This window comes from Botryllus schlosseri, chromosome 13 (assembly GCF_051294905.1).
Source record: "Botryllus schlosseri isolate E-star chromosome 13, Bs_hap1, whole genome shotgun sequence".
Lineage (NCBI taxonomy): Eukaryota > Metazoa > Chordata > Ascidiacea > Stolidobranchia > Styelidae > Botryllus > Botryllus schlosseri.
The window spans coordinates 12,038,788-12,050,125 of NC_137248.1; the positions used below are offsets into that span (position 1 = coordinate 12,038,788).

General features: G+C 40.6%; 4 protein-coding genes and 1 long non-coding RNA gene across 5 annotated transcripts; 1 reads left to right on the top strand and 4 right to left on the bottom strand.

The window, feature by feature from the left end:
• The first annotated feature begins 235 nt into the window (after positions 1–235).
• Positions 236–1,519, top strand: LOC145454189 (uncharacterized). The gene is made up of 2 exons (XR_013920072.1): positions 236–626; positions 1,040–1,519. It is a non-coding gene; the product is annotated as an uncharacterized LOC145454189 (long non-coding RNA).
• A 241-nt stretch (positions 1,520–1,760) lies between these two features.
• On the bottom strand, positions 1,761–5,570 carry LOC145454186 (guanosine-3',5'-bis(diphosphate) 3'-pyrophosphohydrolase MESH1-like). Its single transcript, XM_080332204.1, has 4 exons — positions 5,106–5,570; positions 4,904–5,039; positions 3,488–3,648; positions 1,761–2,060 (listed from the first exon to the last, which is right to left on the bottom strand). Exons 1-4 carry the CDS (start codon positions 5,209–5,211, stop codon positions 1,918–1,920), a joined length of 546 nt encoding a protein of 181 aa, XP_080188330.1. The 5' UTR covers positions 5,212–5,570; the 3' UTR covers positions 1,761–1,917.
• LOC145454185 (18S rRNA aminocarboxypropyltransferase-like) lies at positions 5,242–6,655 on the bottom strand. Its single transcript, XM_080332203.1, has one exon. It carries the CDS (start codon positions 6,653–6,655, stop codon positions 5,840–5,842), a length of 816 nt encoding a protein of 271 aa, XP_080188329.1. The 3' UTR covers positions 5,242–5,839.
• A 43-nt stretch (positions 6,656–6,698) lies between these two features.
• On the bottom strand, positions 6,699–7,822 carry LOC145454187 (uncharacterized). The gene has a single exon (XM_080332205.1). The coding sequence runs from the start codon at positions 7,819–7,821 to the stop codon at positions 7,291–7,293; it is 531 nt and encodes a 176-aa protein (XP_080188331.1). The 5' UTR covers position 7,822; the 3' UTR covers positions 6,699–7,290.
• A 34-nt stretch (positions 7,823–7,856) lies between these two features.
• On the bottom strand, positions 7,857–9,439 carry LOC145454188 (uncharacterized). The gene has a single exon (XM_080332206.1). The coding sequence runs from the start codon at positions 9,364–9,366 to the stop codon at positions 8,791–8,793; it is 576 nt and encodes a 191-aa protein (XP_080188332.1). The 5' UTR covers positions 9,367–9,439; the 3' UTR covers positions 7,857–8,790.
• Between the last annotated feature and the right edge of the window lie 1,899 nt (positions 9,440–11,338).

Sequence of the window (11,338 nt, forward strand, 5' to 3'; positions counted from 1 at the left end):
TCAGGTCCGGCATATTTGATGGAGCGATGATCTTTTCGGTCGATCATATGATATTTGGACGACGTGGACGCGCGTGTGTTGTACTTGTGCGCTTTGGATTCGGAGGTAAAGAAGTCATTGAAATATTCGGGGCAACGACCGCAGTGAAACTGATACATAAACTTGGCGATTTCTAGTTTCCGCATATCTTCTATGTTTAGGACGCCGAATCTCTTCAGCAGCGACTTATTGATCTGAAAAAATTATTAATAAAACTAATACTGCCTCCAGTTTAACAACCCTTTCTCATCTTCTCTGTACTATCTTCAAGTTTAAGTTGATCATAAGAAAAGAAATGAATCGTATTCAATATTAGTACTTTGCCGATCTTTGGAAATGTCAGAACAACAGCTGTCTGCCAAACACCGGAAGACAAACAAGCCATACGCACCTCGGGATTCCCCTTCACCGCACAAATTCAAAGTTGTAGACAGTGCATGTGCAATTGTTCATGCACGGATTGCACGCCTATACGCAGTGTGACGTCAGATTTAAATTGCTAAATATATGCATCCGCAATGCGGATTCCGCATGTTTTGTTCGTGTAGTACCGCGGAGTCCGCAGTAAACTTGTGGTGTTAATGCCGGTAATATCATTTCGAAAGTGATACTATATTAATGTCAGAGCATAGACTTTAGACATATCCATATAAATTGGACGTCAACGTCACTATTTACTCTCGTACAGTGTCTACCTGTCTATAAACACACCAGCCGCTGTCACGATTCCGTTCAGAAACTGAACCGTAATGATGATGTCATCCAACACTGTGCGAAGTTTCACGGTTGTTACTCAATGATAAGGGGGCCTATGGGAAACTGTTGAATCGCTACTAAGATTTGGTGTTCTGGACATAAATGATTTAAGCTAGAAATTGTCAAATTTATGTATCGTTCCATTGCGGTCACCGTCCCACGAATGTCAGCTATATTTCACCCCGAAATCAAAAGTAAGTTACATCACACGCTCGTCCTCAACTATCACCTGCCATATGTTCAGCACGGAATACAGAAAACGTTTAAAGGCCTAGCCAGACAGGACGCCTAACCCTATCAAGTATGCCAGACCTCAAGTGTAGAACAGCACCTCGCCAGCTATCCGACAGTCATCGAGCATTTGTCCACATTCAAGTCAAGATACAAGCAATTTCTGCTGAATAAAGACTAGTCAGTAGTCATCCCTCAAGATTACCGGATTTACCAAAATTGGAAGCATCGTGATGACAATTTTGCTGCCATTGTTTACTTTTTTATTTTCCTTTTTAAACCAACATTTTTTACAGCCAGTATGTAAACTCTGTATAGAGTCAAGTGTACCTGTTTGATGCTGGTGTGATCAGACTAGTTAACCTTCACTGTCGTATCGATCACTCCTATCTTATACCGAATACTGTGCATGCATATTTTCTGTACCACCATCATTGCCGTCTGTTATTTTTTATGTATTTAAGTTGGATGAAAATAAAGAATCTCTCTCTCACACGTAGACGTCCTTCAAAAACTGCTATGCATATAATTGAAGTAGTCTAGAAGCATATCCAAATTAGTCGCGCTAAGGCAAATTAGACCACTTCTAGTGATTCTAACTGTGCCCAGAACTACAAAAGTAAATCACACCAGATTCATCTATCGGCTCTTCCACTGCTAGCTTGCAGCAACTCTATTGTACCTGATTGAGCAAAATGAACCCACTTAATGCAGACATGAGTTTGACGAAATCATCCTCTCCATATATGTTGATGTGTATTGTGTATTTTAAACAAAGATGTGTCAACTGTGCATAGAGACTAAACAAATATCCACTAGTAGTCGCTCGTACCGGTTACAGACGCTATAAAAACAAAATTCACTGTACTGTGACCTAATATTCGAACTGCATTATAACTTCTTCCCCTTGTTTATGCCCTTTGCTTTGAATATCAAATCCAATTCGCCTTCCAGTGCCTCATTGGTGCCACGGAGTCCTTCTATGACATCATAAGCCCAAAGGAAGTACTCTTGCACACGTTCTGCCGTCCAACCTTTAACAGACATGTACATGTAGGATTACAAGTGGTCACGTTTGTAGTAATATGAATAAATTTTCGAATGGGCCACAAATATTTTAATCCTACCACTTAATTGGGGAACCACATTTTGAATTACCTTAAACCGGGGTAACATTGGACAATTCTCAACAATTCCGCTTTGTATCTTGGAATTGCTAGGGTGTAGGGGAGGCAAGTTTTGTGTTTTTTTGGAGTCATGGAGCAAAGATTAGAATTAACTAATCCAAAATCTTCATGGTCATAAATAAGTACCTTATTTTTGTAAATTATCCGTGTCCAAAGTTACCTGTGCATGTGGGGTAACTTTGGACAATGTAGTTTTTTGTATGCCTTTACCCTCTATTGTTTATGAAACCTCGTAAATGAGGCTTATTTGGTAAGAGTTGATGAGAGCAGTGACTAAAACTGAAACAAAATAGTATATGTCTGGCCTATTGCATGATTTTTACCTAATCCCCCCCCCCCAAAAAAAAATAGGTAGTTTTTGAAGGCTAATGCCCCCTTATTCATCCCTTTACTCAATTTTCCCTCATGCCTTCACCAATTGGGACTTATAATAACGTATGGTGACAATGCGGTATCCCACTGGCAGTGTCAGCAATCGACAGCAAACATTAAGTATGTTAGCGTGATTTATTGCCAATTTCGAATATATTACTGTTCTAGAAAAGATATATTTTCCCTTTCCTATGTCCTCTGATGGATATATTTGTCGTAATTTACGATATCCCATATTCAGCAGGCGCATCTTTAGGAGTAGCCTATGTGATAAGTTTTTCAAGTAGCTTACACCCGATTACAATCTCTCAGCTCATTGCCTACCCATTTTTTCATATTTTGGCAAACTCTTAATTTATTAACCTTCTCATTCCATTTTAAGAAGCCATCCGGCCGGTCATAAGGAATATAGTTGACGATACCCTTTGACACAGATGAAGCAGCCACTTTCCAGAGCTCTAAATATCACATTTTTCACTGTCCAAAGTTGCCCCGTTCTGATAAAATTTGACGGGGTAACTTTGGACATCACATTTTCTTGTATTGATCTAAGGGTGAGCCCACTGAGATTTTGGCCATGGATTAAGACTACTTAGAGGTATCTGCTGCCAAGTTTTGAATCTATGAATCACATGCTATCTATGTTTGGCTGTAAGAAGTTTATTGGCCATCAATTTTGACGAAATTGACCCCCTCCATTAATTTATCGATGTTGGGTCAAGTTTATCTGGTAGTGAAATGAATCCACCTTTTATAGAGACTACTTGTAGTACTGTTGCCTCATGAAAAAGAATTGGACATCCAGCGGCAACTCTTTTTCATCGATAACCATTTAAATCTTTTACTGCTTAGTGTCCAAAGTTACCCTTAAGTCCAAAGTTACCCCGGTTTACGGTACTCACCTTGAGGGGCCTCCCTACACAGATCTCTGAGATTGTAAAGTTTATCCGCAAGTTTCACGAGTTTGGCCTGACGGGACTTATGCGGAGCGTTCACAATTTGCAAGCGTTTCCTTTCCATCTTGGGAAGAGATTTATCGTCCGTCACTTCAGAAACTATGTCCCTGACATGAAAATATGCCAGTTGTTGATATTCCAATATCTTCATGCAACTCAATTACAATGTAGATGAGTAACAAAGTCCTAGTTTTTCGAAATACTCAGGTAGATGTGGTCGAGTTCAGTTCAGCAGTGTAATTATGGCATTAGACCACTTCTAATTCAACCATTTTTGAGGTCTAACTAATCACATTTTACATTTGCCAAGTACAATTGAATAGTATATTCATATTGAAATAAACCCGGATATTTTCGGCTGACACTCGTCAGGGGTAATCGTCAGCAACTAGTAGTGAATTGGAAAGAACATTGCCAAGTAGAATGCAGAGTCTGGAAAATCTGCATAACATTTATTAAATCTTCATGACAACATGACATGCAGCCAGTGTAGCATGGTGTCAAAATATAATCCAGAAAATCACACGTATTTACAGCTCTATAGGTTGGTTCTGTTGGAGGCAACGGTGCATCTTGTGTTACCAGCAATTGCACTATTGAAAGTATTTGAACAAGACATTTGGAGTACAGAACTTCAGAATAACGCGAAACAATAACTTAATATTGGTAATTTATTTGCTAAAAGCTTTTCGACTGACTCTCATCAGTAGCGAACGGCATTGATAGGGTGAATCAAATTCAAAAAGTAGTAACTATTTAGTCTGCTTGACGTAATAATAACAAAAACAAACAACTAGTGCAATGCCTCGTACAAATTAGCTCTTTTCAATGCTTTTGAGTAGTTTCGAAAAGTTTTAAAAATCATTACTTGACCTTGTAATTAAATAGAATTACGACATCAATTTATATTTCATGTTCAGCAGTTCAATTTAATCGTTAATTCGGCCTATTTTTACCATATCTGCTTCAATCGACAGAGATATTTTAACACTAAATATATTTATGACACAGCCATTAGGGTCTGCCAACACCCATGCAAGAAGCACATTCAAAGGGCACAGTCAGCAATATGATTTTCAGTATCAGTTTATCATTTCAAAACACCACAAAACTGCGATACAATGAAAAGATATGTGTCGAAACGACTTGGAGTTGTCTTTTAAATCAGACACCCACCTTGGCCTAGGGAGGCGATGTAGAGACTAGGCATGTACAGTGAAAAGTAAAGCAAAGAATGTAAGAGGCAATCAGCATAATTGTATTCGACCACATAGTGTATAGCACCTTTACATGATGAAATTACCTCAATGTTTACCTTTTAAACACCACGAATCAACGTGCCCAATAAAGGAAGGAACACACCTTACATTTTTTCCAAAACATTCTTCTATTTCATCTAACGTCGTGTCCGTGTCCTCGACTGTATCGTGGAGAATCGCCGCTTGCAAAACTTCAAGTTCACACACATTACCTTCTTCCGATATTATGTTTGCAACACCTTCAGCAAATGTGTCACACCATATTTTATTCGACCAGTTGAATTAAAGAAAGAAATGAAACGGACCTACTGGGTGGTTGATGTAAGGCGTCTGCAAGGAATCCTTGCGTCTTTGATCCTTATGCTTCTTGGCCGCAAAATCGGCCGTCTTTATGAGAATTGATAAATCCATGATGACAGAATATATTGGTTATGGGTAATCCTGAGTTAAGAAATAGCACCAAACATTCACGACTGCAATGCTTCATCAACAGTACTTGCCGCAACTTGTTTCAAATAAAATGATTGGTATTTCTATGCATTGACCATAAATTCATGACTTGCAGGCTGCAGGTCATTCTTACATGACAGAGGTAAGATCAAGGCCCCAGCATGATTTACATAGGATTTCTATGAAATAATGACTGGAGCACACTTGCAAAAATGGTTTGACACCACGAATTATTTTGTTCAAACAAAACTTGGTCACTAGATTACTGAAATAGAATAGACCAAGCGATACGATATACCTATATTACATGCAAGTCAGTGCTCGTACTCGGGATAATAATTATACTGACCAGACCAATTCAAAAAGCGCCCAACTCAGAATGTTCTTAAATCATCATCTCTATAAACCGATTTAAAATTACTTTGCCTCCGGTAATTTCCGACAGAAATTGTCAACAACTCAGTGTCAGTATCTACCAAAGTTTGTATTTGCAGCGACATAAGTTGTCTTAAGATTCCGGAATCAAGACAACTAAAATTCAGACTACACGAGTATGCTCAACACCTACCTCCATGTTAACGTTAACATGTTAGTCACCACTCTCTATCGTTACTTCAACCAATTGTTCAGCTAAATCATCATCAGTATCAGTACTCTCCGCCTCAGAGATGTCACCGGACGACGGTAACGCATGATTAGGATTACCGTGTTCGAGACTAAAATCAATGTCAAAAGGATCTCTGTCTTCCACAGCACTATCAATATTGTCTCTCTCAGTCTGCAGCCATTTCTGTTCCACACGCACGATCTCTTCCGAGGTATTGCAATTTTCGTAAACCGTAAACAAAGCCTCGTTCAAAGGATAGAAATTCTCTCCCCATTTGAACGGCTTCAGTACCGAGTCAGCGCTTTCTTTCAAGCCGGCGATGTACAAGGCCGCCGCAAATGCTTCGGCGCAGGATAATTTACAAGGCTTGCCGTAGTTGACAGGGTTGCACGCGACCAAATAAGGCAAGAGTCTTGGAAAACCGCCTCTCATTTTTGAGAACGGCGTATCTTCAAGACGGGCCCACGAGCAATCTATCACGGCTGCGCCGTGTTGAGAAATAATATCCCTGTCTCCCGCGCTTACGTATTCCACGGCCATGGGGCTTAATATAATGCCGGGGAATCGCTGCTGAAGTCGCAGTATCCTAACGGCCCCTTTGCGTACGAGTTTACGACCTGAACACCTCTTTGGATCGCAATGGCCCAAGTCCCACATCGCTAGCGGGCAAGATATCGTAAAATTATTTGCGTCGGCCGGTGCGGCGTCATGTAGTTCCGCTGCTTCGCGTGCTAGATCTTTCGTAACGGCTCGGTTCCTACGTCCGGACTTGCCCTGGCTACCTTTGTGACGCGGCATAGTTAAGGCGCCCTTGCTATGAAAATCTATTACGAGAAGACAGTTTCGAGTAAACTTAGTTTCTGTTGAAAGAGCGGATGCATAATTATATAGTTTGTAGAAGATACAAAGAAAACACTAATTTGGAACTCATCAAAATCACATGTTTGATTAACGTTACGTTCATGGACATCAATGGTAGAGTAAATTACATGCTCACGGCGTTACAATTCCACCGTGCCAATTTTGTACACAAAAGAATTGTTTATATCAATCGCCACATAATTGCTAGAAGACAATTTCATTAACTGCTCAACTGCTCAAGTGTACAGAATGAGGCATTCACACACTGCTAAGTGATGAAGGCTGTAAGCGTAAAATATAATGTGACAGGTCTCTTACCAAAATCTCACAAAATTTGAGATAATCAAAATCAAGGTTTACAAAATTCAACATTTACATATACGAGTCAATATATCATTGATGGAACATAGATATGTGGCCACTGTACAGTGAAGTAAACTGTTATCGGTATTTTGAAGACTTTTGTGGCATCTTGAAAACAATAGTTTTTTTCAAGTCCCTCCCGCCACACAAAATCAACATCTACAGCCATATACAAAAATATCCACACAGAGCAGGTTAACTAAAAAGCATCAATTCAGCATCATAGCCTTGATCATGTGTTCCCGCAAGCGCGCATTTGTCGGTATAGAAAAGGCAATCTGCGCAAGAGTATATTTCCTTTCCAACAGTTCCTTCAGCTCTCTACACGCAACTCCCTTCTCTAATATATAGACCATTAGTTCTTCGGGTTTCAGCATCGCCCCACCACCGCCAGCGATGGTGGTGCCCCTGTTGTTATAAGTTGATGTTCCTCCGATAGTTGCCTGTGTAAAGTTTCCTCCAGTAATCGTAGTGCTATCATGATGAGCGCCTTTGTCGTAGATTTTCATTCTCTCGTTGAATGTGACATCGCCGTCATTACCGAGAGCTGCTTGGGCGATGTAATTTCCCTGGATATTGAATTCAGAAGAGCCCTGTGTTATCTTTGCGTACTCCTCGGGCAGGGTAATTGGTCCGGTTTCTGCACTCGCTTCGTTGTCAATGACTACTTCCATCTCTTCTTTCGTTTCCGTGTGTTTCGTGACAAATCCAGACGTATCATTCTCGAGGGTGTTAGACATGACTATGAATGTTAATTATGACAACTCTCTAAACGGAAAAAAATAAAAATTCAGAGAAATTAATAGAATTTGGAAGGGTAAGTAGCATAGGCAGGCTCCATGTCGAGCTAAAACCCAAAACTAGACCCTTTAATGAAGTAGATTATGAGTGCGATACATTTCATATATACTTGACTTCAATCACAAACAAACGACTCAGCTGTTGACAGTTCTTGATAGGGTTTCCAGCATAATGCTGAGAATAGTTCATAAAATTTTCAATGTTATAATTATATTGACGATCCATTCAATAGCCTAAATCATGGAACTTAATGTATATAATAGAATTTCTTCCATAAATCTGTGACTATTCATAATATTCATTGAATTGAACATAGAGCTAATCCTATAATCGGCATAAAATGAAATTGTTCACAAAGTGTACATATAAATAATAGTATGCCAAGCAGACTGTTCGTCTATCAACACATTAACAGTGGATATAATAATAATAAAAGTAACCTAGACTCTTTCAAGGATAATATGTAGCGATGGTTGTGGAAGCAATGTAGCCTATGACTCGCATCATAGCTTAAGGTTATCATACGTCCTCATTTGTCCTCTTTTTTGAGATTTTGTCCTCTATTTTGAGAATTTTGGTTAAATAGAGGGCAAAATTCGACTGAGATACAGTATATCAGCATTGAAGTAACGCTCCGGCGTTGTTTTTTTCAGTCAACCGACCGCGAAGTGGGATAAAGTTACCATATTTTCAGGATTTTCCTCCGATATTGCAAGTCTGAAGATTTTGAAAAAGTGTCCTTTTATCAGATTTCCAAAATATGGCAGCCCTCTATAGCTCACCGCTGTTACATAATTAACCAGGTCGATTCAGCTTGGCTTTAAGATAGGCTGAAATTGATTCACAATAGAGCATCAGGATGGGAAGTTGGATAGGCCTATTAAAGTAATGTCCTGGTACTCTGTAGTTTATCCGCACAGAAGCACAGTCACCATCCGATTCATTCTTTCTCTATCATCCGGAATTGCAAAGGCAATGTTTGCTAGCGAGTATCCTTTTTGAAGTAGTTGAGTCACATCAGGAAGTTCCATTCCTTTGCACAGTATGTCAAGCAATAATTGCTCAGGTGATATGCCGATTCCAGCGTTACCCGCTCCGATGACACAGTTGTCGTTATTCACTGTCGCCTCCCCACCAATATTCGCTTGCGGAAAATCACCCCCTGTAACTTTGATAGCGGTCTTGTGTGCGCCTTCGCCATAAACACGGCTACTCTGATTCAAAGTAACAGGCCCCTTGCTTCCAATTATAGCAACTCCGATTCGGCTCTCAGACATATTTATATCTCCATTCTGGGGTATATATCCGGTCTTGGTTTTAGGAATAGCTGCCGGCGATGCTTTGGTGGAGAGCGGTGGTAAATTTCCAAGTTGACGTTGTTTTTCTAATATTTTTTGAGCGTTGGCCACCATTCTATTTGCGTTCGCAACCCGATCATCTATCTTCTTTTGCTCTGCCGCACTAAGTCCATAACTCCGTGGCATGGTCAGTATTCGGCGTGCATGAATCAAATATTGATGACAATATCTACAAGAAAATAATGCATCGTTAAATTGGGTGCATTATCAGATACCAGATATGGGGCGATTACCCCGTCAATGTAATCGATTACGGTCGCAATTAGATTACGATTACGATTACAGTCTTATAGTCTCTGCATTACTTTTCATTCAGTGTGCATGCCTCTTATTTACTTTGCCTAGGCTAAGGTGGGTGTCTGATCTTAATGGCTATTCCAAACACCTTCCTATCTTTTCACTGTATCGCAGTTTTGTGATGTTTTGAAACGATGAAAATATTAATAAACCTGATTGATTGATTGATCGAGGAAAATCTCGCGGTAGTTGATTACAATTACGAGTGAGTTGACTCGTCTCAAAATGTGCAATGACTCGAGATCGAGATGAATCGTGATTCAAAGGTATCTATATAATCCCAACACTGCTGTCACGAGGCAAATCCGACATCATGATACACCAAACTATACCTTATTCTGTTTAGCCAATATTCCTAAATAGCGAATATCCCGATACGCGATACCGATGATACATACCATACGCACATTCGTACACACATACTTCCGTTATACATAACCAGATAACCTCAATACACAATTGGCATGTGCCACTGCCACTGCTACACGACACAAACATTACATTTCTTGAATAACATGGTATACACGTAGGACGATTTTTCTTCATCTAAGTGCTAGTGTCTGCAATCCTATTGAAAATAATAGGAAGACGGAACATCGATAGTCAGCATCGATGTGACTTCCTCTTTCTGTTTCTTCCTGATTTACAAGCCAGCGTCAAAGGAGTCCGGATATTTCATTATCCGGATCTCGCCACAGAGTCCGAATCACTGGGCTGTATAAACCGGGAATAATGAAACAATCATCATCATCATCATTGGTTTATTAGCAATTTTATGAGTTCAATACACCACAAAAATGCGATACAATGAAAAGACAGGATGATGTCGAAGCGACAAGGAGTAGTCTATGGAATCTGACACCCACCTTGGCCTAGGCGATGTAAAGAGGAGGCATGCACACTGAATGAAAGTAGAGAAGATAGTATAGAAGAAGAATGCGACAAGAAATAGGGCGGCATGTCATGGGAAGCGATATCGATAGGTCAGTCGTGGTCCGGTAATCTTGAGGATGGACTGTATTTATTTAGTAGTAATTGCTTGTATTTCGACTTGAATGTGGACATGCTCGTCGACTGTCGGATGGCCGGCGGGATACTGTTCCACACATCAGGTCCGGCATATTTGATGGAGCGATGATCTTTTCGGTCGATCATATGATATTTGGACGACGTGGACGCGCGTGTGTTGTACTTGTGCGCTTTTGATTCAGAGGTAAAGAAGTCATTGAAATATTCGGGGCAACGACCGCAGTGAAACTGATACATAAACTTGGCGATTTCTAGTTTCCGCATATCTTCTATGTTTAGGACGCCGAATCTCTTCAGCAGCGACTTATTGGATGGGCAGCCAGGCCCCTTTGGGGCCCTAGCTATGATTCGGAGCACTTTATGCTGTAGTTTCTGCAGTGGCTTGAGTGCAGTTTTACTGGCAGCCCCCCATCAGAGGATGCCATAATGTAACTTCGATTGGATTAAGGATTTAAAGAGTATCAGAAGAACCCATGCTGGCATGAAGCGCCCAAGGCTGTAGAACAGGCCGCACTTCGGTGAGCGAGATAGTGTAATGGTTATGCGTCCGGCTTCTCGAGCGGTAGGTCGTGGGTTCGATTCCCGGCCGGGTCATACCAGAGACTCGAAAAATGGTATCCGCAGCTATCCTGCTAGGCGCTCAGCAATCACGGATAGCATGGAGGAGAAAAAAAAACGGGGGCGCAGACTAGATGACCTCATGGGGCCGTATCGCAACTCCGTCGCCAAAGCATCTCGATGCTGCAGGCGAGAAAGAATATCATATCTCTCT